Genomic DNA, 26,002 nt, shown 5'->3' with positions numbered 1-26,002 from the left:
GTAGTTATCCATGATGTAAAATGATTGTCAGAATTAATAATCCTGTTAGCAGCACAGAGAAAACACTTTTATATCATTGGCTACAAGAGGATTTCTTTATCACGTAGAAAAGACTGAGACATACTGTTGAGAATGAACTTCTTTTTCTTATATTAGGATATCTCAAGGATTAAATGTGTAGTTAAACTTCTGTACAGTGCTAGAAAGTTAGAGTTTGACTAGTCTGGCACACTGATTAACTGATTAACAGTGAAACCGACTGACTTCAGCTTCTTGAAAACATAATTCTGAACAGCAGAGGGAGTAAAACTACCTCTGTAGACTTTAAGATGAGCTCTAAACTGAGACTGCTGTTCTTCTGGTTGAACAGGAACAAACACAAGGTCGATATGTTTTGGTCAAAGATTTAGTATTTATTGGTTCATAATTACAGAAGAATTTGGTGAAGAAAAGGGACTGTGCTGGTTTGGTCTAAATGCCCTAAACTATAATCTATTTGAGCTTTCATGTTAGCACTGGGGAGATCTAAGACACGACTTTCAAGATGAAGCTGAACAAGAAGTAACAAATATTCTGTGGTTTATTAAAAACGTCTACACATTTCCAAAATGGTACTAAAATCTTATTTTCCCCACATCCAAAGCAAAGCAAAGCAAAACTAAACTGCCCAATAACATGTCCTCTCGCGTACCTTCACAGGGACGTGGGAGTCTATTATGAGTACACACAGTGGTGCTCTTTACTCTATCAGGTGGTCACTGCACACCACCTTTGGCTACTCTATGCTGAATGAAAACACATGGCTGATCTCTGTGGTGACCTGTATGTACTACACTTCAGCACATTAAAAACACATTTCACTTTAAAATTAGTGTCTTCATTTTCCCTCCTTTTCTGAGAATTCTCCTTATCCCCATTTGCAAAAATGACAAGAGCCAATCTAATGAGTGTAAATTATATAGAAAACATAGTTCTTTAACTCATAACAAATAACCCCTTTATTTGCATTTATTAACCATCCCAAAAAGAAAGCAAAAGTTACCATAAAACTACACATTACACCGAAGGGAAATCATCTGAAACTACAGTGAAAATAAAAACTTGCACCTGAATTAGTGGGATTTTTATCCTTAGATTACTCAAAGCATAGTATGATCTTCAGCCATGTCAAAATTATAGACAAAAGATATTTCACTAAACATACAAAAACAACTGTACTTCTCATGCTTTCACTGACCACACAGAATAGACACCACCGACTTGTGCAAAAACTACTCTGAGGTGTTACTATTGAGGCGATTGAAAGTGTGGGTTGTCCCTTTCTATAAGTCAAACCACACAATGTCTGCTCTTCTTAAGAAAGAGATACTTTGGGACAATGTTCGAAATTAGTGTTCTAAATGTTCAATGTTCTAAATCTTTTGGCAAAATGCACACAACTACATCTGGAGGAAAGAAATGCAAGGAAGATATTTTGTTTAAAAAAATCTAGACTGTGAAGCATGGAGGAGGGATCATCGTGGCTTGTAGCTGCCTTTTTGCAGTGAGGCTGTGTTGGAAGAATTTAGGTAACAATTCAAACTTATACCAGAAATTTTACTAAAGAAGTCAAGACAGCAGCTGACCTTAACTAGGAATGTCTGACTCTTGCAACAAAATAATACAAAGCAATGACAACATCACAGAATCACCGATGAATTAAAACTGGTTTGCTGGGGAGAGTTGTTCAAGTTTTCTCACAGTTGTCTCATAAGCAGCAAGAAACATCTGGTAAAGGTTGTTGGTGTTTCCAGCCGGTGTGTTCAATGAAAACATGAAAATGACTGTTTTTGTTTAGTTTGACTGTGTTCGTCTGATAATTGTAGCTCAGATAAAGAAGTAGTGGTGCAGAAATCTTGTCAGGATGTCAGACATTTTTATGCAACTCAACATGTTTTTAAAACAAATTCAATTTTCCTACTCATTTTATGTCACCAACTTAAGAAGACATTATGTGCGCTGCCAACTGAAATTATTACTTTAACAGTAAAAACACTACATTAAAAGACATTCGGGTGTCTCTCTGAGGCTGATATTTACTCCTCTTTACAGAGTAACCATGATTTAACACTTGAATGTGACATTATGCTTGAGATGTGAAAAGTTCTGGAGGCGGAGAAAACCAGCAGTGTGTGTCAGAAGCTATCCAGACTACTTAAAACATGAGTGAAGAGGAACTAATAGCACTGAAATACTTAAAACCAAACATACTTAATGAAAATCACTGACACAGCCCTAATTCATTAAAAACACTAAGATAAAGCATCAACAAAAAAGGTGAACATCCTCTATATTCACAAAAATCTCCTCAAAGTTAAATAAAAAATAAAATAGCACTTTTAAATGTACAAAAAACAGGTGTGTTTCACTTCAGGTGTGAACAGAAAATAACGTTCACATTGTGACAAACAGTGCAGGTCAGCTGAATAGATTTCAGAGTTCTTCCATCCTCGACTCAGCATCCTCCTTCATCTTTTGCTCCTGCATGCGACTGCGAGTGGAGCCTACGTGAAAACAAAAGCGATGAAAATCAGTCTAAATAGCTAAATTACAGACTATGACATGGATGGAGCCAGCATGATGTCGCACAAAGGGTTTCTGGATTTGGATTTTTCAGGAATCAACAGTCCACATATATGGTCCGGTCTACTTATATATGTACATGGGACATTTTAACATTGAGTCTATAAGGATTTACTCGTTTTCGAAGAAAGCCTCAAGTAGGGATTGGAGGAACTGTAGTTTTTGACAGACACGTTTAGCTTAATGGGGGGTGGGGGGGTTTAGCCCCTGAAGCCTTTTATTGATACAAATACTTACTCATCTCTGCAAGCTTCTGAATCAGTGTAGAATCTCCTCCAGATTTGCTGTAATTTAGATAAAATAAAGAAAGCGTTAATGAAATCATTCTTCATACTGCAGAATCATACAGTGAAAACAGAAATTTTACATATTAATTGTAGAAGCTGATCTCAAAATGAATAGCTGTTGTTTTTAAGTAGTGCAGTGGCACTTTGGGGACACTGGAATGTGCTGTCGTGCATATCTGTAAATAAGTGTTCATCAAGTGATGCTAATAGCGCTTGTAATTGATTACTTAAATAATAAATATGCAGCTTAGGGCTGTTCGATATAACGATATATATCGGATGACGATATAAAAACGTCTATCGTTTCATTTTACGCCATCGTTTGCTTCGTGGTGTTGCAAAATAAACTGTTTATGGCAATATTTTTTCATCGTTTTGATGGTCACTGTAGTGGCTATATTAATTTCTTAAAGTTCTCTCTTTCTCTTATATTTAATATAACCACACTAAGGACGGACAAGCGCCTGTTTTTATGCATTGTCGTTAACAACAACGACGGTAAAACCATCACATGTCCGCTTGTTTATTTTCCACATAAACCTTTCACAATAAAGCTCAAGATCCTGTTGAGACTTTTCAAAATAAACTGAATCACATGAAATAGTATGCAGATATTTACCGATGAGAAGCAAAAAACAGCCGTCAGGTGCTAAAAAATAAACCTTAGACTCAAACGTTAAAACGGGCTTTTCCCTGCAGCACGCCGCAAAGAAAACAGCGACCGTTAAAACCTATGTCTAAAAATGTTTCATGCATTGGTAAAACACTCGACTCCAGATACACGACGCCCAGCTGGAAACACTTCAGCTACTCAAGATTCACAGAATTTACAGAAAATGTTACATTTTTGTGATTTATATCGTTATCGGACGATAAATGTTTTATATCAGGATATGAGATTTTGGTCATATCGTATAGCAGCTTATAAAGAAAAAGAAATATATGTATTAGTCTTTTAGTTTTAGCCATCTGACTATTTGCAGGGATATAAAGGAAGAACACAATAAATGTAACTATATGTCTGTGTTTTAATGCGTGCGTGACGTGAACAAGTCTCGCAGGCCACGCAAAAACCACTTGCACAGCAGGTTTGTGCCAGTAACACAACATGATGAGCAATTATTCCTTCTCCCATGAAAAAGCTGGAGTACTGCAAGAACTCACTCAAGGGAGGAAGAACAAGCAAGCAAACAAACACAGACAGGCCACATCCAGCAAAGGGAATTTGAACACAGGACATTTTCACTATGAGGCAACAGTGTTAACCACTTCACCACTGTGGTCAAACTTATGCTATATCATGCTCCCAAAATTTAGAAGTCTGACGGGGAAACTCCAACAAATGCTGAGCCTACACCTTTCAGTTGTAAAACTGACACCGTGCCTCTGGAGCGAAACCTGACACTCGTTCTTTAAAGTCAAAACAGGGTTTTGCACTGGTGAAGGCAATGTAGACCCCTAATATAGGTCAAAGAGTGTGTTCTTGTGGGACGATGTTGGACAATGTTTGACAATATATTTGACAATTGCCCATTATACTTGCTGCACTGGTCAAACAGTGACGTCACCACAGCTTTGTACCATTTACGAGTACTCGGTGCAGTGCTGTACGTAATAACAGATGTCGCCACTGAGACAAAACCACATCAGCACTGGTATGGGAGAAGTCATCAAAAATGGTGACTAGAGTAAATAATTAATTAAAAATGAATTACACAATCATCTTAAACAAGCGCCATCAGCTGTGGCACCTGTTCAAGGTTACAAAAAGTGAGAGGTGAAAACCAGCAGATATATGATGTCACTTTTGTGATGTAGTGCTTTTGGTATAATGAGCCCACAGAGAGGTAGTCTGAAAAACTAAAATCTACACACAGAGTTTACTGTTTAAAGATTTGACATCTATCAAAGACCAATTATAGGCTGCTGCAACTGAATGCAATTTTATAAACTTTTCACACATATAAGGAAGCTAAAAAATGTTTTTTCTGATTTGTGTACACATGTGCAGTCCCTTTCTTTCACAGTAATTGTAAACTGTTATTTCAGTTGCTGTTCTGTCAGCTAATCATCTTTGGCTTTTAAGACAGACGAAGCCATTGGTTGGCTATTTTTCACTCTTGTGATTTTGGTGAGAGTGATGTTTTGACTTATGAAAACTACAGCCAATTAAAATAGTAAATCATGTCTCATATGAGACGGGATAATGGTGCAAAAATGCTGTGCTGCCCCACATGATATAATATAATCTGGCACACAAGCACCATTTGTGACCAACCTGCCGTCAGCTTCATCTTGCCCGTCCACATCAAATCGTAACCTCTTCAGAGGCTTTGGCGTGGAGCCATGATCCAGAGTCCTCTTTAGGGATCGATCACTGCTGTTGACCATCTGGTTGATCTTCTGGAAGCGATTTGATGGCTGCAAATGAAGACAAAACAGAAGTAAGAGTGAGTGAGGAAACAAATAAATGGCACTGCAGCTGCTGAGAGATCAAACCAGCCCTTTGTTACACTACAGAGCAAAATGTTTTGATGCATGCTTGATAATCCAAGTAAGAAAATACGAGAAAGTTGATTTTGTACATCCAGACTAAGCAATCAGATGAACAGAATCAACTCTCTGGGTCTACAGAGCAAACTTAAGATGAACATACCCCAAATGATTCGCCGATCGATACCAGCATTCTGCAAGGGCAAAAAACCCCAATGAGCATTGTACAAAACAAACAGGCCTTCATTTCAAATCATTCTATAATATCATTCTAGTTCAGGAGTAGCGTTGTCAAAAATTATTTGACAATGAATATTATGCAGGACTTACTTGGATCGAGGGGTCATGATACCGGGAGACATGCGTGCGCTTTTCAATGGAGAGATGTAGACATTGTTGCTACCGGGCACACGCAGAGGCGAATTAGGGAACTTGTAGGGGCTGCAGGGTATTTGTGGGATTGGCGAGAGTGTCGGAGGCTAGAAAAGAAAACAGCAGCAGAAACAATGAGAGAAATTTGTAGAAATACTTTTTTTTTTTTTTATATATGTGCATTAAAACCCCACCGTCACCAATGACTACTGCAGATGTAGCTCACCCTGGTAGAAGCATACTGCAGGATGTTTGTTTTCAGCTTCTGCATAAACACTTGGTTGTAGAAGACAATGATGGAGTCGTAGTGGCCTTCAGTGATCAACACGTGCTTGAAGGTCTGCAACATTCAAAGTGTTTTGTTACAGTTCTACATGAAACACGATTACATCAGCAAAACTTCAGCCGACTCGGTGAGTTTTTATGGAAACTGTAACAGGCTGTTTTACCTCTTGGCTGGTGTTGGCCATGTTTTTGTATGCTGTGACAATGGTCTTGAAGCGCAGATCAACGCTCTTCACTTTACATATGGCATACATGGCAGACATCATCAACTACAGGAACATACAACGTATTTAGCAGAGAAAAATAAATAAGAAAAGTGGAGGAGGGCAATAACAGGAGACGAGGGACAGAAACAAATAGTGAGAGCGACATATTTCCAGCTTACCTGATCGAGGTGACGGTCTCTCATCAGCTCGTACTCATGCTGCAGAGTGTGCTGGAACAGAGTCCATATTATGGGCTCAAACTCAGGGTGGGAGGACAGCAGGTAGGAGCAGAGCATCTTCAGCCTTGTATAGGCCAAACGGTACACTACAGAGAAACAAAACCAGAGGATTAGAGCGTCTAGTGTGATAGAATAATGAATGGAACCTCTTATCTTAATAAAAATGTAACAATAATAATATAAGAATAAAAAAAATTGCTTAATGAAAATGTGGGGACACCTGACTGTATCTGCAATACTTTAAAGAAAATATCAAACAATGTTATTTTATACAATTGCATTAATATTTTCTCCTATTAACTTGTTATTTTTCCCATTATTTACTCCATCCATCACAACATTACTACTTTAAAAGATTACTTTATTGCTAGGCAGGACCACCACCATCAATTATTTTTGACTAGTGCAAACTCTACCAGTGACTTACATTTTTTATAGAAGAGGCTGAGAGAGTTGGACTTCAGGGGTCGTGGAGGTTGGCTGGTTGGCTGTGAGGCAGGCTGAGAGGAAGTTTGACAGCTGGACTCAGGAGGTAATACACGCAGGCCTGGGCGCATGGGGGACAAATATCTGTGCGGGAAGAGCACAGGAACCAGTTTCATATGTCAATAAACATGAAACTTTCCCCTAACCACGAACCTTAAATGGACGGGTAAAACAAAAGAAAGCTCTTCCTCAAAGCTAAAAAAAAAATCAAAGAAAGAGGGGGGGGCTGTGGAATTTAACAAAATATTATTGATGCTTATCTGCTCATCTATGACGTATTCATCAAGGCTGTGCTGTTTTGATTAGTCAGTAGTTTCACAACTCTTGTAAAAAGGGTTTGGTGTTCTTTCAAAATCAAAAGACAAACTAATCGAAAGCCGCGGGATGACTTACAGGTCGGCTGCGGTGTGGTTGTGCTGCAGCGGTTGACTGAAATTAGCTGGGGTCTCCACCTGCTCTGCTCCTCCGCTCTCATGTTCCTGTTTCAGAAGCTCAAATAGTGGGGAGCCCTGCAGAGACACAAACATTTACTTTATATTTAACCATTTCCATTTATATCCTGTCCATCACAACTTTCATTTTCCTTTCATTCAAGCAGGAATTTTAAAAAGGTGCAAAAAGAAATTATTTCATTTGGCAATCACATAATAATGTAATATAATAATCCTGTTAGGTTGGAGATCATGTCTTGATCAGGCAATTAGTTCCTTTTTGGGTTTTTTCCTGGTATATTAAGTAGAAGACATGTGCAGAAATGATGTTAGAGGTATTTTACATGTGAAATGTCCCTTGCAAAACAGCCAACTGATAAGTCAAATCTATACATGTATTATAAATCTGTTCCTCATTTTATGTTGACCCAAGCACACGCCCTACAGTATCCTGTCTGACTCTGAATGCATTTGACTGACTCGTTAAGCTTGTTAAACAAATAATAACTTCAAATTAAAAATACATTTTCTCTAAATACCAAAGAAGAAAAAAAAAAAAAAAAGCTAAATCTATGTTAACATGCACAATTCTAAATCAAGATGAAAAGACAGTGAAAGTGAAGGTTGCACGTGAATCTCAGCACGCAACCGTCACACCAGTAAAAAAGCAAACTGATATGAGCTCATACAGGGAAGTGAGGAGTGGTTTACAACTCAGCAGCTCCCACAGTAACTGCGAGTATGGACTTGTAAGTATGGCTTATGGTACATTCATGCATCATGCCTGCCACACCCCGCTTACGCCACCAACATTTCAAAAGTACATTTGGATAAGAACATTCGCTGACATCTATCAGTGGTTATCTATCCTCACAGCTGATTATCAGGTCGTAACATATTACAACACTACATAATACATTCAACTACAGATGAGTCATGCTCTTATTTTTTTTTATTTTTTTTTATTTAAAATACTCCAAATGACACTAGTAAGAGCACTGAAAGACAAAAACATGCACTGTGCTATTAAACAAATAAGAAAATCTCCTGATAAATGCTTTGATGTTTCGGGAAGATGATGAAAAGACCCCTATGGCAGGCAGCAAGGACAATCTAACACACACAACAAAAAACTTACTAAAACTTATCTTACTGAAATGTGAAAATTACAGAACACATTTTATTGTTCCATTATTCAAATGCTTTTTATTTGCAAAAGCAAATGAAAGACATTTGAATGGGAGGACTTTGGCCCCAGCGGTGGCTCCTCCCAGTGGTTCGACAGCCTGCTCTGTTCCCTGTGTCAGAGGCTCTGCCATCCAGGCTGCTGTGAGGTTTCTGATTTACAATCCAGCAGGAGCAGAGTGACGATCAGCACGTGCCTTTGGGACTTCAACAACACAGAGAAGAACGAGACAAGTGGAGACCCACTAAAGTGTTCACAGAGCTAAAGGGGGAAAAAAAGCACGACTCTTCTCTTTTAATACATTTGTTTTGTGAGGACGACTGAAAACAATGAAAGCTCCACTTAAATGACCATCGCTGCACATACAGGACAGCTGCCACAGCAGGACAAGTAGATTAAAAGGACTTTGGATGGTATATCAAGGAGCTGCTGTATACCTTCTTTTTTTCATGGCATAACGAACACCAACTGTGAGTAAGGAGAACCTTTTCACTCTTTCCACTGTAAGTGTACACTCTGGTTTAAAGATGGATAACAGCACGGACTGCAACAAGAGTGACAACTTCAAGTATAATCTCTACGCCTCGGTTTTCTCCATGGTGTTTGTAGTCGGACTTACCTTCAACGCGGTGGCTGTGTACATTTTTGGCTGTACGCTGAAGATACGGAATGAGACCACGACGTATATGATGAACCTCGTGGTTTCGGACTCTCTCTTTGTCCTCAGCCTGCCTTTTCGGATTGAGTACTTCATCAAACGTGACTGGCTCTTTGGAAGTGCGCTCTGTAAGATCTCCGTGGCCCTATTCTACACCAACATGTACGGCAGCATCCTCTTCCTCACCTGCATCAGTGTCGATCGTTTCCTAGCAATTGTGTATCCATTTCGGTCCCAAACAATTCGTACGAGGAAAAATGCCAAGCTGGCCTGCCTTACAGTTTGGGTGATCATTCTCTCTGGAGGTATAACCACTGGGGTCTTTTTGGACACCACTTCACCGAACAATACTAACTCGGGTTCGGTAAACTCAACGCCACAGTTTTGCTTTGAAAACTACTCAAAAAAACAATGGAAGGCTGAGCTTTCGTGGGTGGTGATGTTTATTGAGACTGCAGGCTTCCTTATCCCACTGATGTTGAATGTGTTCTGCTCTGTCATGGTGCTAAGGATACTGAGGAACCCCAAAACCATCAGCCGCGGAGGAAACCTCAACAAAGCAAAAATCCTGAGGATGGTCTTTGTGCATTTGCTCATCTTCTGCTTCTGTTTCATTCCCTACAATGTGAATCTCATCTTCTACACCTTGGTCCGCTCCAAAATCCTAAAGGGATGCTTTGCAGAACATGTTGTAAGAACCATCTACCCCATCGCTCTGTGCATAGCGGTGACCAACTGCTGCTTTGATCCAGTTGTCTACTACTTCACTTCAGAGGCCATTCAAAGCTCCATTAAACGAAAGTCTTCAGCATGGCAAAATGGTGCCAGGCTATTCGAAAGACTACAGATGGACAGCTTGCAAAGCAGCCCAAGTTCAACGCCCAAGAGTTTGATGCTGAAAAGTCTGAGACCCAAAATATTTGACAATGAGTCCACGGTCTAAAGACAGCCTGGTAATGTGAGCTACAAATTTGACTTAAGCGAGTATGGCTGACAAAACTTGATTCAAATCAGAGGACATGGGTGAAAGCAGAGTGCCTTAGAAAAACAACATAAACAAAATGGTTACTAGGGAGTCCGGCTCACCTATCGGACACAACAGAGACTTTAGACCGGAAGATAATGATTCAGTCAACAATAGGTACTAACACAAAGAAAGAACTTCTTTTACAGAGAAGACTCACCTTTAAGAAAAACCCTAATTTGACAGTGCTGAACCAGTATTACAACTCTTTACATCTACTGCCCTGTACGGTTTTCAAGTATTTGTTTTATGTGTATTGAGGTTTTTAAGAAGTTTTTAGAGAATCATGTTCTATAAAAGCTTTGATTCCCATTCTGAAAGTGAATTAAATATTTTTGTAACATTTTGAAGTGTTGTGTATTGAATTCAATACTTGTTTGATCAAGCGGTAGGTTGTGAAATACTTGGCCCTATCTTGGAAGAATTTTTTTCCCCATGTGGCTTTCACTGTTCCCAGCTAAATAAGTCATCTAGACTGGTTAGTCATATGTGTGTGGTTGGCCCCTCAGTGCACAATACATTTATAAAGTTTTAAATTGTTTCATTACATGTGTTGGTAATAAATGAAAAGTGTTCCAACAAAACTGATGGTCTTTAGAAAAAGAAAAGTGGGTCAAAATGTCATCATTTCTGCATATACAACAACACTGGAACCGTAAAAAACTCAACCTACACACAATATAGATTTTCCAAGTTCCTAAAATTTGTTGGAAATCCTGAAAAACTAATTTAGACCGGATCCAGGCTCACACTGTGTGAAAACATAAGTTTCATAGCAACGATGTGTATATTTCTTCCATGCTTGTGACAAGCTGTGTGATGCAAGACTGAACACTGCACATACCTGCCGACAGCCTCAGGGTCTGTACTGACATGGTTAGACTCATCACCTCACCAGCAATGATGAGAAAGGGCTGTAAAACTAAAGCAGGCAAGAAACAACTTGCCTCTTGAGGGAAAGGGTAATAAAACAGTCTAGAGGGGGTTTTTGTAGAGCAGTATTTGGTCAGATCATTGTATGCTGATCAACTTCCCAAAAAGATAAACAAATTTTATACAAACCATAAGAAAAGTTCTGCACATTACAGCACAAGAACATATTACAAATACAAATAATAAAACTTTGTATGCACTCACAGGGATTTTTAATTTTTATGTGTTCATGGACTGACACGCAAGTGGCATTACTGCTTACAGCCCCTTGTTTCAGTGAATTATTGCTTTTACTTTATGAGCTACAGTTTATGATTAACTCTAGTCACTCACATAAGTTCATAACAAGGTGTTGTAAACAAGGTGTTGTAAAACGCTTTGAGTGTCTAGAAAAGCGCTATATAAATGCAATCCTACCAGAACGCCTACAAAAAACCTGAAAGTTAATCTGACAATTTTCAGGTCAATGAAAAAAAATTTAAATTGACATCTGACAACCTGTAGGCTAAACTAGAGATTAGAACTCTTGTATCCCTCTAAAAAACGTCATTAAAAGTAATCAGTCAGCTATAAATTAGAGGAACAGGGCGAGAGAGAGGGCGAGAGAGAGAGAGAGACCCTGACCTGTTGGTGTCTAGGTGTGAACTGCTTCAGTCAGCGGCAGATTCCCAACTGCAGCATCCTGACAAGCCACAGTTAAACACCAGCTGACTGGAAAAATACCTTTAATCACACTGACAATGCTCCCATCCTGCTACTGGTGAGTGACTAAATTCTACCTTTAAATATTCTCTTTGGTTGTGGCAACTGTAAAATTAAGTATAATCTTTTTCTCTAAATTAAGCATATTAATTGCTCAAACTTTTGCAGAAAAATTTGTAATATCCATACAGATTTAAAGATGGGGTCCTCTATTTTAAATCTGACAGGTCATCGAATTAAAAACATCTGTCTTAATAATAACGCTATGAGAAAGAGAATTTGTCACCTATTTTAATTTTGAAAAGTTATTTCCAAATTTGAATTAAAGTTAGTTTTTAGATATTAGAAATATATATATTTTTTATTCTTCTATTGATGCTCATTTTGTGACTGAATCGGTTCTTTAATGACCTACATTATAGATGAGCTGGCAAGAAAAAAAAGATAAACTTTAATCATGATCACACACAACAAACAATTGTAAAAAGCTATAATCAGACTCTGCCTTTACAACCGGAAAAATGCTCACCTGATTGCCTATGCAGTGCAAACTTAGTTCAATTATAAAATCTCAATTAAAAAAAAAAAAAGATTGATTTTATGGGCTCTGGTAAATGTGTATTTAATCTGTCAATGTAATGAAATACATCAGTTACAGTGGGGCAAAAAAGTATTTAGTCAGCCACCGATTGTGCAAGTTCCCCCACCTAAAATGATGACAGAGGTCAGTAATTTGCACCAGAGGTACACTTCAACTGTGAGAGACAGAATGTGAAAAAAAAATCCATGAATCCACATGGTAGGATTTGTAAAGAATTTATCCGTAAATCAGGGTGGAAAATAAGTATTTGGTCAATAACAAAAATACAACTCAATACTTTGTAACATAACCTTTGTTGGCAATAACAGAGGTCAAACGTTTACTATAGGTCTTTACCAGGTTTGCACACACAGTAGCTGGTATTTTGGCCCATTCCTCCATGCAGATCTTCTCGAGAGCAGTGATGTTTTGGGGCTGTCGCCGAGCAACACGGACTTTCAACTCCCGCCACAGATTTTCTATGGGGTTGAGGTCTGGAGACTGGCTAGGCCACTCCAGGACTTTCAAATGCTTCTTACGGAGCCACTCCTTTGTTGCCCGGGCGGTGTGTTTTGGATCATTGTCATGTTGGAAGACCCAGCCTCGTTTCATCTTCAAAGTTCTCACTGATGGAAGGAGGTTTTGGCTCAAAATCTCACGATACATGGCCCCATTCATTCTGTCCTTAACACGGATCAGTCGTCCTGTCCCCTTGGCAGAAAAACAGCCCCATAGCATGATGTTTCCACCCCCATGCTTCACAGTAGGTATGGTGTTCTTGGGATGCAACTCAGTATTCTTCTTCCTCCAAACACGACGAGTTGACTTTATACCAAAAAGTTCTACTTTGGTTTCATCTGACCACATGACATTCTCCAAATCCTCTGCTGTATCATCCATGTGCTCTCTGGCAAACTTCAGACGGGCCTGGACATGCACTGGCTTCAGCAGCGGAACACGTCTGGCACTGCGGGATTTGATTCCCTGCCGTTGTAGTGTGTTACTGATGGTGACCTTTGTTACTTTGGTCCCAGCTCTCTGCAGGTCATTCACCAGGTCCCCCCGTGTGGTTCTGGGATCTTTGCTCACCGTTCTCATGATCATTTTGACCCCACGGGATGAGATCTTGCGTGGAGCCCCAGATCGAGGGAGATTATCAGTGGTCTTGTATGTCTTCCATTTTCTGATGATTGCTCCCACAGTTGATTTTTTCACACCAAGCTGCTTGCCTATTGCAGATTCACTCTTCCCAGTCTGGTGCAGGTCTACAATACTTTTCCTGGTGTCCTTCGACAGCTCTTTGGTCTTGGCCATGGCGGAGTTTGGAGTCTGACTGTTTGAGGCTGTGGACAGGTGTCTTTTATACAGATGATGAGTTCAAACAGGTGCCATTCATACAGGTAACGAGTGGGGGACAGAAAAGCGTCTTACAGAAGACGTTACAGGTCTGTGAGAGCCAGAGATTTTCCTTGTTTGAGGTGACCAAATACTTATTTTCCACCCTGATTTACGAATAAATTCTTTACAAATCCTACCATGTGGATTCATGGATTTTTTTTTCACATTCTGTCTCTCACAGTTGAAGTGTACCTCTGGTGCAAATTACTGACCTCTGTCATCATTTTAAGTGGGGGAACTTGCACAATCGGTGGCTGACTAAATACTTTTTTGCCCCACTGTAAGTGCTTTTTCGGTTGGCTTTATGCATGTAATGACACCAAATGTTTGCTTTGTTTCTTTACAAGCAGGAAGCTGCTGGTAAAAATTTATTGGCAAAATCAATTTGTTTTCTATATAACATACAGCGGAATATATACGGATGTGTATTCGTGTCATCTCAGCAAATTTGCATTTCAATTTAAAAAAAAAAATTGTTTTGTTTGATTAAGTTTTAACTTACTACACGTTTAACTGCTCCAGCAGATCTTTCGTCACATATGCCCTCTTCAACCGATCAAACCCTCCTCCAGATATAAGACCATAACAATTTGACGTCCTGGAAGTGGTCAAATCATTTTGAGACATGGAGCAGTGGAATATGACTGATTTGACAGCCAAGCCGGTCTCACTTTTGTCTAACTGTACTGTCGATATAAGCTACCGCTTCACCTTCTACAAAGTATCCTACAGTGTCATCTTCCTGCTGGGGGTGGCCACCAACAGCCTGGTTCTGCGCAGACTGTGTCTGTCTCCCTGTACCATGAACAGCACAGCCATTTACATGGCCAGTCTATCGACGACTGACTTGTTTTTTGTCATCTCTCTACCTCTGAGAATCTACTACTACCACCAAAAGGCTCAAGCCTTGTCCTCCAAGACAGAGGACAGCCCCAGTTGGACTCTTGGGCCAGCTTACTGCCAGATCACATTCACTCTCAAATACATCAGCCTGTATGGGGGCATCTTCTTCCTGGTGTGCATTGCTGTGGACCGTTACTTTGCTGTAGTGCACCCCCTGGCATCGACACTGCGCAGGTTGCATGCCGCACGGGTGGTGAGCGGAGGGATCTGGTGCCTGGTTCTGGGGCTCAGTGTGTGTCTGCCTGCTCTGCGGTTAGCGGCTTCTCACCAGAACAAGGCCTGTCTGCTGGATCCGTCCTCACGACACCATCGCACCCTTATCCTGTTATTCCTGGGCATAGCCCTGGGGTCATTTCTGCTGCCCACTCTTGTACTCCTCTACAGCTACTGCCGGGTGCTGAGTGTCCTTAGCAAGATGAGACACCGCTGCCGCAGCAACCGCCACAGCCATCTGCACACTCTAAGGGTTATTTACTCAGTGCTGGGTGTGTTTCTCCTGTGCTTTCTCCCCTATCACATCAACCTGCTGGGATATACTCTCACACACATGAAGCTGTTGCCACATTGTGGCCTGGCCAAGGCGACCAAGGCTATGCATCCTGTGGTCCTTTCCTTAGCCAGTTTCAACTGCTGCCTCAACCCACTCATCTACTATTTCTCCAGCAGCCCGGTGCACAGGGAGGTGCCCAGTAGTGGAGGCAGTGGTAGCCGGTGACACAAGTACTGTAAGACCTCTTTATTAACAAAAGCATTAGATTGCTTTACTGTACTTTTGTCAATTTGCAAAAAGTATCCTGTTACCTATATTTTTTTTTCCGTTATAGTGAAACCATAACCACCTTTGTGTATGTTAAAAGTGTAATCTGTTGTTGTTTTCAGTTTCCGTGTGTGTGTGCCCCACGTGTGGAGCAGTCAGAGTAAAGAAGCACTGTGAAATCATTTTATTTTTGGCAAAGCAGCTTCGTATGTTTGGGAAATGCTGACATGGAATGAGATCAGTAGTGAAAGCAGGATTTATGTAGAATCTCCTTTTATTATTCTTATTGTTGTTATTATTATTATTATTATTTAAGTGACTCTTAAACAGTGACAACAATCTGCTTCTTTTGGGCCAATAAATCCTAAATGATTGATATCCAAAGTGTCTCTATGTCATGTATACATCAATCTCTGTGAAATGCTGTGATATTATTGGCATCCTAGTCTAATAGCAATGAAAGATCAAACTGACCGTCCTCCATGCAAGTCTCTCCATGATGAGGTTCTCGCAGGTCTCCAGATGTTTGACGATCTCTTTGCTTAGCGTGGGGTCGGCCTTGATAAAGCTCTCGATAACTTTATAGAAATCAAAGGCGGTCAGGTTGAACACATTTAGTATCCAGGGGAAACACACATCTGTTTCGGCTGAGTCGGCTCCTCCATGGCTGTACCCTCCATTTTTGAAACTGCTCTCTAATCATGTGGAGCAAAGAACAACATTAGAATTGGTCACACGTAAAAGATGTGTAAAACTTTAATTACTGATAACAGATGACCAAAAATACAGAATACTTCATAAAGAGCTATATTATTATTCATTTATAAGAAAGTTATAGGACATGCCTCCATATGTTGCCATGACTACCTCCAAAGCACAAGCCAAAAGCGATGTGTGGAATGTGGAGTCATTCAGGAGTTTACTGGAAAGGAAATCAAATGACTCAGCTCCATGGAAGAAAGTGTGTGTCAAAACAATAGAAAGCATGCATGCAATTCCAATGCACCAACATGGATTAGAGTCATAATTCCCACTATTCTGATAAAAGTGGAGAAAAAAAAAACATACCTGAAATTTTGCACAGACAGGCGCTTCTCTTCCTACGGAAAAAAAAACAAAAACAAAAAAACACCCAAAAAAAATAAGACCTCAACGTTAAGATTTACCAAAAATATTTTCTTCCTAGAGTGGGATTTATCTTTTAATTGATAAAAGTTTAAATAGGATAAAAGAAAGAAAAAAGAAAACTCTTGTATAATAATTTGGTGACTGATGTCTATAAATCTTATCAGATAGATTTGAAATTAAAGGTAAACATCCAAAACAAAACAGTAAAATTCTCTTAACCCACCAGTTTAAAAAAAAGAAGGGAAAAAAAAAAACTGTACCGATTTCAGCATTTCCTCCATTACTCTGTAATACAGTCTGACACCGAGGGTGAATCTCTGAAAGAGAAAAGCAACTCAATTCAGATAAAAACAAAAGAATATGAGGGACAACATGTTGCCATTGTTCCTCCTTTTCGTCTCCATACCTGCCTGCCGTACACTACGCAGCGTGGGCCGACCGCCTGACCGAATCTTTGACTGAACACCTGTCCAAGCGTCTCCAAGCGCTTCTGCACATCCTGCGTCGGATCCACTGTGCAGTGCTGATGAAGGGATAGCGAGAGGGAGAGAGAAAGGTATGTTTGAAAATCTGCAGTTTTATCTTTTAATTAGAGGCAAATTTCTAAAGACCCACTTTGAAATATGTAACCAAATTAGCAGATGGCTGGTCCCCACTGGAAGTGAGATCACCCCTCAGCAGTTGAATGGAGGTCATGGCAGCTCTGATGGGAGATTAGAAAAGAAAAAGAAAAAGAAAAAAATCAGACAAGGACTATAAGGTCCTTTTCAATCAAGTAAGGTTATAATCTGCATCTTAGAGATGTCATTTAAATTGCTGGCAACTTAAAGGGAAATAAACAATCATCACAGAAATGCACAAATGTACATATTGAGAGGTGAGTATCTAAACAGTGCTTAAACCCCCCCCCCCACAATACTGCAGAAGCAAACATGAGACCTCTGTCCTTTCCCGCTAGACAAAGAATGATAGATACAGTCAGTGAGGAACTGCTAAGTGCCCACCTGATGGGTGTCTGAGGAGGGACGAGTACTCCATCTTCATCTGACAGGTTCTTCTTTGGTGTTCTCTCCACTTGTGATCTGAATGCAGGAAAAGATTATTGAACATCTTCTTTAAGTTATTTTAAGAACTCAACATCTAAACACTGTACGCTGAAGAAAAAAGGGATTACATCTTGACTTTAGGTGCAAGAACAGTCTCGTCTCCATTGAAAAACATTCGTCCGTCAATGTCTCTGCTCTTGAGGTAGTGTTCTTCATATTGTTGGTCGACATCATTCACCTGGGTTGAAAGTCACAGCAAAAAGTAACGCGCGGTGAGGCAGAAGCCAACAGACACAGCTCTCAAAGGTTTCCGATTCAGATTACAGCTGATTGGAAGAAGGCAAAGCTTTGCTTATTCTACACCTGAACCAGACAACAGGCAAAGCAATAACCAGCGCCAAAAACTCATCGAAATCTTTGTTTTTTCCCCGAGTAACCCAGGCCTTTTGATGACAGCCTATCATGGTGACATTTGTACATTATTTATTTAAGACACCTAAGCAAAAATGCACACCATCTGCCCGTCACCGTGTTCACTATAGTCGTTTAGAGGAGTGTACCACTGTCAGCAAACAGTAGCATCCTGTCTCTGCATTATAGTGACACACTACAAAGGACCTCCTGCTTGAGTGCACATTTACCCAACACGATATACGTGAAAACAAACACATATAGGTAGCAAATAGCGCAACCAACACCTGCCAGACGTTCAAACGCTCTACAGCGGCAGAAGCGGGCAGGAAGAGATAATGAATGGAAACTCCAAATGCAGTTAGTGAGAATAAAACCAAACAGTGGAGCAGGTGTTCTGACAATGACGTCCTACCTGAGGAAAATCTGGGCTTCTTGAAAGATCCATCGACTCTAAGAAAGCCATGAAACTGGTTTGGTATACATTCTTCACCTGCAAATAAATTCACATAAATACATTTTGAGTTGTGTTTGTCCAGTAAGACTATGAGATTTTTTTTTTAAGTCTTCACACCTCTTCTGCACTGCATTCATTCTCTTTGCATAAGGTTTCGAGAAGCTGTACATCAACCTCTGGCTCCACGGCTCGGGATTTAGTTTTGCTCTGGTTGCGACGAGATGTTCGTGTTGGGGGGCTCTGAATTTTGCTGATGGCTGATTCTGAGAATAAATAAATAAATAAAACCTCAAGGAGCTTTAAACCAAACTTTCATGACAAAAAAATGGTAATTATTTGACTTTACATTTACTTATTGTACAATCTGAAGTCATAAAAACATTAAAAGCAAAGAACGTGTAAATTAAATGCTACTGAAGCTTACTGTAAAGAGGCTGCAGAAGGTCTGGAGAGCAGCGCTTGATGATTAACTCCAGCGTACAAAGAAGCAGCTGAAATGATATGACCAGGTCATCCTCCATCTGTAAGGCCCTTCCTGCACGCAGCACAGATGCAACACATGAGACGCATCGTCACAACAATTCCGATGCCTTCTTAAAACAACAAAACTTAAACCATGATTTTCCAATTCAACTATTATCTGCAGCTGAACACGAAGGAGGAAGGAAGGGTGAAAAGAAGATGACAGAGAGGCATGAAAACAATTCCATAACGTGTGTTAACAGCTTGATTCTACTTGTTCTTGTTGTTGTTAATGTATTCATAAGCTTAACCGACCTTTGGCCAACAGAAACATCGTCCAGCAAGTCTGCACGGTTTCCCTCTCCCTTGAAAATGATACACCAAATAATTAATCACGCAGCAGCATCAACCTTTCATAACAAGTGCAAAACCGCTAACACACAAGACAATAAATATCATAACATAATCAATGTCACCAACATATTTCCCACATTTAGAAGTTTGCAACTTACTTCCCATCAGACGTCAGATTGAAAATTTTCTTGCAAGTTCTGAAACAGAACAAATTTGCATTTTTTTTTTCCCATTTACACTTAAACTACAAATATTTTTACATTAATCCAATGCAATCTATTTGTATGATCACTTACTTCTCAAACCTCTGGTAAAGAGCCAGCATCACATCATACTTCTTGTCCAGCCGTGACAGTGCAGAGTTCACCTTGGTGCTTATCGTATCCAAGTTCACATCCAACTTCCTCACCAGATCTATAAATTGTTTGACGCTACAAAAGAAAAGATGGAATTAGCATCGAAGTAACTTTCATCCATTCGTCCATCAATCTGTTTCACAAACTATCCAACTGAGAGATGAACAGTGGACCTGGAGCCTATACAGTGGGGCAAAAAAGTATTTAGTCAGCCACCGATTGTGCAAGTTCCCCCACTTAAAATGATGACAGAGGTCAGTAATTTGCACCAGAGGTACACTTCAACTGTGAGAGACAGAATGTGAAAAAAAAAAATCCATGAATCCACATGGTAGGATTTGTAAAGAATTTATTCGTAAATCAGGGTGGAAAATAAGTATTTGGTCACCTCAAACAAGGAAAATCTCTGGCTCTCACAGACCTGTAACGTCTTCTGTAAGAAGCTTTTCTGTCCCCCACTCGTTACCTGTATGAATGGCACCTGTTTGAACTCATCATCTGTATAAAAGACACCTGTCCACAGCCTCAAACAGTCAGACTCCAAACTCCGCCATGGCCAAGACCAAAGAGCTTTCGAAGGACACCAGGAAAAGTATTGTAGACCTGCACCAGACTGGGAAGAGTGAATCTACAATAGGCAAGCAGCTTGGTGTGAAAAAATCTACTGTGGGAGCAATCATCAGAAAATGGAAGACATACAAGACCACTGATAATCTCCCTCGATCTGGGGCTCCACGCAAGATCTCATCCCGTGGGGTCAAAATGATCATGAGAACGGTGAGCAAAGATCCCAGAACCACACGGGGGGACCTGGTGAATGACCTGCAGAGAGCTGGGACCAAAGTAACAAAGGTCACCATCAGTAACACACTACAACGGCAGGGAATCAAATCCCGCAGTGCCAGACGTGATCCGCTGCTGAAGCCAGTGCATGTCCAGGCCCGTCTGAAGTTTGCCAGAGAGCACATGGATGATACAGCAGAGGATTGGGAGAATGTCATGTGGTCAGATGAAACCAAAGTAGAACTTTTTGGTATAAACTCAACTCGTCGTGTTTGGAGGAAGAAGAATACTGAGTTGCATCCCAAGAACACCATACCTACTGTGAAGCATGGGGGTGGAAACATCATGCTATGGGGCTGTTTTTCTGCCAAGGGGACAGGACGACTGATCCGTGTTAAGGACAGAATGAATGGGGCCATGTATCGTGAAATTTTGAGCCAAAACCTCCTTCCATCAGTGAGAACTTTGAAGATGAAACGAGGCTGGGTCTTCCAACATGACAATGATCCAAAACACACCGCCCGGGCAACAAAGGAGTGGCTCCGTAAGAAGCATTTGAAAGTCCTGGAGTGGCCTAGCCAGTCTCCAGACCTCAACCCCATAGAAAATCTGTGGCGGGAGTTGAAAGTCCGTGTTGCTCGGCGACAGCCCCAAAACATCACTGCTCTCGAGAAGATCTGCATGGAGGAATGGGCCAAAATACCAGCTACTGTGTGTGCAAACCTGGTAAAGACCTATAGTAAACGTTTGACCTCTGTTATTGCCAACAAAGGTTATGTTACAAAGTATTGAGTTGTATTTCTGTTATTGACCAAATACTTATTTTCCACCCTGATTTACGAATAAATTCTTTACAAATCCTACCATGTGGATTCATGGATTTTTTTTTTTCACATTCTGTCTCTCACAGTTGAAGTGTACCTCTGGTGCAAATTACTGACCTCTGTCATCATTTTAGGTGGGGGAACTTGCACAATCGGTGGCTGACTAAATACTTTTTTGCCCCACTGTACCTGGACTGCTTTTCCATCCATCAAAGGGAGAACACACAAAGATCTATCTACAGCTGGAGTACGTAGCAGGAGGATACATGTTTAATGTTCTTACACAGCCTGTAGTTTTTCTACTTTATTTCAAAGAGCAATCCCAAATAAAGTTCTGTCTGCTACCCTGAAAAAAAAAAGTTTCCTATTTCCAAAGAATGAAAATCCCAGCAGCTAATACTCAAGCAAGGCTGAAGTCATCAGCTACCCAACAAAATTTCACATTCACCAATATCTCATGCCAACAGTTGGACTGTGTGGTTATGTTTTGTCAAGAAAACATAGCAAGCGCTTACTTCAGACAGACTGCTTTCAGAACCTGGGTCAAGGTGAAACAGGTGGCATCCATGTCTGTCACAGTCACAAACAGACAAGCACCCCAAAGCTTCTTCTGACTGTCCTGAAACCAAATGACAAAGAACAATGTTAGATGATGCTCATGTCACACCTTTTCGCCTTTTTTTAGGAATGGAAGAGCAACTGTTTTTAAGGGGATTATAAAGCTATTCCACTTTATTTCTTACAGTACTTTTTAAATGATTATTTTTGGACTGTACCTGGCTACTGATTAAAAGGCAAAAATACTTAGCCCTCCTAATATCCTATTTCACCAATAAGGCACAGTGGATACTGTGTGTAAGCTTTGATTTAAAATTGGACTCAGTACTGCAAAAAGAAAACTTACATAAAGGGTTCACGGCCCAAACAGTACAAATTGTACTTTCTTTCGCTCCCCATGCATTTACATGCCTATCACTAACTTTGTGTTGTCTTCTTCCCACAGCTTGTGATTTGCCATGTTTGTGGACTTTTCTTCTTCTTTGTCTTCTTTTTGGATGTCTTTCAACAATGTTGTAGAAGCTCTGATTTGCAGGAGAGATTGGATACACCCTGGTTTATACTATACTTGAGAAAGGTCATATGGACTAAACTGTTATTAATGAATAAAAATAATGCTGAACTGAACAGTGTGCGAGGGTTATATTATATTTAAACACCCTTGACAGGCCACAGGGCTAACGCATAAAGTCAATCAGTTTAGAATCACCAAACTGACTGTCTCTGTTCTGACCCCAGTGAGAACCCAACCAGAAACAGGAGAACATACAGCCTGGATTTATTTTGCTGTGAGGTGACAGTGATAACCACTGCACCACCATTCCATCCTGCAATATGTATTGCTTTAGGCCAAATACTGTTCTAATTTTAAATGATCGATTTCCACTCATGCTTTTTCCAGGACAGGCGACAGGATTGCAGTATTATAAATGTAGAGTGGAACTACTGAACTACAGTAGGTGCAAATACGTACAGCAGCTTCATCCACGGACTCCTGAACGGTTTTCCACAGCGTCCAGGCTCGATCACATACAGGGTCAGTCACATGAAGGCTCTTGCACAGAGTCACAAACTCAGCATCCTTGTCTCCGTGCCTAAAAGATGGAAACCAGAGGTTAGCAACCACGAAAAACACGAATAAGGTTTCAGGAAATCAAAACAACTGCACTCAAGACAAAGGTCTTGTCTTGTGAAGTACTCTGACTGCCAGTCAGTCTGAGCAGGGTACAGGGTATAGTAGGTAGGGTATAGCGCTCAAACACAGGCTGTGTTTGAGAGCTATACCCAGGCTACATTTCAAGTTTCATTCATTACTTAATAGTTACACTCTTTGACCAGTTGTATGGGGCTAAAGATGCTTTTAAACTCGCTGTTATTAGGCCGGTGGACACAGCTAACAGATCATCCTGACGTTTAGTCGCACAAGCTAGCGAGCAAGATAAACGTAGCTGGGGGAAAGACCAAAATATCTGTCTACAATGTCAACTTTTTTTGTTTTTTGTAATTTTCCAAAGCCACAAACTGAAGCTACTGTGGCTTGACGGAGAGGCGATCATTACTTCTCTTACTTTTTAAGAGATAACTCAGGACTCTCCTTCTTCTCTGGAGAGGCATTTTCAGCAGTGGGTTTCATCTCTTTGCTCTGTGTCGCCCCAGAATTGCGTTTTTTAGGAGGCATCTTAGTATCCGGTAACGTAACGGCCAATAATTAACAGATAAAACTCGAATATGTTTTAAAGCCGACTGATATTGTTTACTAAGTGTAAATCCCACTTCAAGAGTTCCGTGACAACAAAACCTCAGTGACTTCCTGCAACTGTAGATTTGTGGATGCTCGTTTTGTATCAACGTACTGCGCGGTGAAGCGCCGTTGGCGACGCTGCAATGGTGTTACGAGTACTCGGCGGTTAGTGCTCAAAAACCTGTGCACACGACTTTGTTCATCTGTGTTTTTGCGATCGTCTGTCTCTGTTTAAACTCTGTGTTGTCAGAACCTCTGTCAAACAACCGATTTATAACTTCTCACACATAGACAAGAGGTCTGTCATTGCAAACAGACCGATGTAGCGTTACGCCGGGATCACGTGACAAACTGCAAACGAACTAACCCAACCCGAGGACTGGAAAACGCGGGAAAAAAAAGTCTACGCAACATCCTGTTCGACCTCGAACGCGCCTGGAACAGAAATAGTAATATAGCCCCTGTATATACACCTGCAACCCACAACATGTAAACCTTCTGCTTATTATCGGAAGGATTTATTTACTCATGTCGTGTTCCTCAATTAGTTTATGTGGCACTTACAGGCTGCACTATTTCGGGAGTGGAGGCTGTGCCTCTGCAATAATACATGTTAGATTAAAGTAATATGTAAAAACAAAAAAACAACGATGTTAAGGCTTCCCGGTAGAGGTTATTAAATGCAGTTAGATGACCATTATTATCCCGTTCACCTGCTTTTTATCTCGCGGGTGATAAGTTTAAATTATCGCACACCTGTACATGTTTATTTGGCAGCTCTGTTAGTGTGTAAAACTTCACCTCTAAGCGTGCAATCGTTGCCCTCTGGTGGCAAAACTTCACAAGTAACTTGTGCTGCAAGCTTTTGGTACATATTACCTAGTTATAGGATCCTCGTTCACCTCTATTGTCTATTAGTAGCATCCTACTTTCATGTGGAAATACATTTCACAGCCACGTTATTAGGTTCACTTTGCCACTAAAGGGTTGGACCCCCTTTTGCCTTCAGAACTGCCTTAAGTCTCTGTATCGATCCAAATATTGGTAGCATTGATACCAATGCTGGTATTTGTACTGGATCATACTAGTGGAATAGGAATGATACTTTCTTTGTTAAGTTTAGTATTTATTTATATATATATATATATATATATATATATGTGTGTGTGTGTGTGTGTATGTGTGTGTGTGTGTTTAATATATATATATATACACATACATATACATATATATAATTTTTTGGAAATGAAAAAACATGTGTCAAACATACACTGTGAAAAATGTCTAAACCTTTTTGCGTGGACAGTCACATCTACTTTATTTATAGCCTGTCTTTATAGGTTAAAAGTATTTGTATTGCTATCTATTGCAATACTGGCCCTGTATATACTCGTTATTGGATTGATACCAAAATTTGCAGTATTGCACACTACTACTACTACTACTTTGTGTGACACAGATGCAGCAAGGTGCTGGAAACATTTCTCAGAGATTTTTAACCATACTTATATGACCACATCCCACAAATGCAGCATATTTTTCTGTTACAGAGCCACGATGCAAATCTTCCACCCACAACATGGTGACTGTGGAGGCCATTTGACTACACTGAACTTGCAGTCATGTTCAAGAAACTAATTTGAAATTATCTGAGTTTTGTGATATGGCACATCATCCTGTTGGAAGAACCTATCCTAAGGTAGTCATAAAGGGTTGGTCATGGTCAGCAGCAATACACTGTGGTACAATTTGAATGCTGCTTAATTGGTACTAAGGGGCTCAAAGTGTGCCAAGAAAATTTCCCTCACACCATTAGATCACCACTGCATGCTGAACCATTAAAACAAGACAGGATGGATCCATGCTTTCGTTCTCTGTAAACCCTAGAGATGTTTGGGTCTAAAAATCGCAGTAGATCAGCTGTTTCTGAAGTACAGAGACCAGTCTGCCTGGCAACAACAACCACACTCAGTTCTCTTAAATCATCTTTACTTCCCATTCTGATGTGTGGTTTAAAATTATCAGGTCATCTTGACCATGATTACATGCCTGAACACATCAAGTGGCTGCCATATACCGGTAACTAATAAGTAGTTGAACAGCTGTACCTAACAAAGTGGCCAATGAATGTGTGTTGTTAAGAGGCAGACTACCACATGACTGGCCTCTGTGATCACACTAATTCTTCTCATTAAGTTAAGTTAAACTGTTATGGGCTATATATACTCATCCCATAGCTTCAAATAGTTTTTAATTGGACACTATAAAAAATATACTATAAGCAAAAGGAACCTACGAAAAATGTTCTTAAATGTTTATG

The 26,002-nt window shown here is 40.2% G+C and overlaps 3 protein-coding genes across 3 annotated transcripts; 2 read left to right on the top strand and 1 right to left on the bottom strand.

Moving 5' to 3' along the window:
• Positions 1 to 562: 562 nt before the first annotated feature.
• rb1 (retinoblastoma 1) lies at positions 563 to 24,010 on the bottom strand. Its single transcript, XM_085469935.1, has 27 exons — positions 23,510 to 24,010; positions 22,915 to 23,035; positions 21,899 to 22,002; positions 19,717 to 19,851; positions 19,579 to 19,617; positions 19,382 to 19,431; positions 19,029 to 19,139; positions 18,722 to 18,867; positions 18,563 to 18,640; positions 17,865 to 17,974; positions 17,695 to 17,772; positions 17,306 to 17,393; positions 17,097 to 17,213; positions 16,951 to 17,007; positions 16,631 to 16,662; positions 16,408 to 16,484; positions 16,037 to 16,257; positions 7,384 to 7,499; positions 6,932 to 7,074; positions 6,445 to 6,590; positions 6,224 to 6,328; positions 6,001 to 6,114; positions 5,733 to 5,881; positions 5,566 to 5,596; positions 5,188 to 5,330; positions 2,860 to 2,906; positions 563 to 2,543 (listed from the first exon to the last, which is right to left on the bottom strand). The coding sequence occupies exons 1-27, from the start codon at positions 23,617 to 23,619 to the stop codon at positions 2,473 to 2,475; spliced, it is 2,739 nt and encodes a 912-aa protein (XP_085326061.1). The 5' UTR covers positions 23,620 to 24,010; the 3' UTR covers positions 563 to 2,472.
• On the top strand, positions 8,721 to 10,632 carry lpar6b (lysophosphatidic acid receptor 6b). Its single transcript, XM_085469933.1, has one exon. It carries the CDS (start codon positions 9,135 to 9,137, stop codon positions 10,206 to 10,208), a length of 1,074 nt encoding a protein of 357 aa, XP_085326059.1. The 5' UTR covers positions 8,721 to 9,134; the 3' UTR covers positions 10,209 to 10,632.
• LOC146699971 (lysophosphatidic acid receptor 6) lies at positions 14,147 to 16,071 on the top strand. The gene has a single exon (XM_085469934.1). The coding sequence runs from the start codon at positions 14,528 to 14,530 to the stop codon at positions 15,518 to 15,520; it is 993 nt and encodes a 330-aa protein (XP_085326060.1). The 5' UTR covers positions 14,147 to 14,527; the 3' UTR covers positions 15,521 to 16,071.
• Positions 24,011 to 26,002: the final 1,992 nt, after the last annotated feature.

Source organism: Copadichromis virginalis, linkage group LG10 (genome assembly GCF_057382275.1).
Source record: "Copadichromis virginalis isolate Kocher_CV1m ecotype Utaka linkage group LG10, C_Virginalis_male_GT1.1, whole genome shotgun sequence".
NCBI lineage: Eukaryota > Metazoa > Chordata > Actinopteri > Cichliformes > Cichlidae > Copadichromis > Copadichromis virginalis.
Note: the sequence above shows the minus strand (reverse complement) of the source record. Positions and strands in the feature narration are given on the sequence as shown.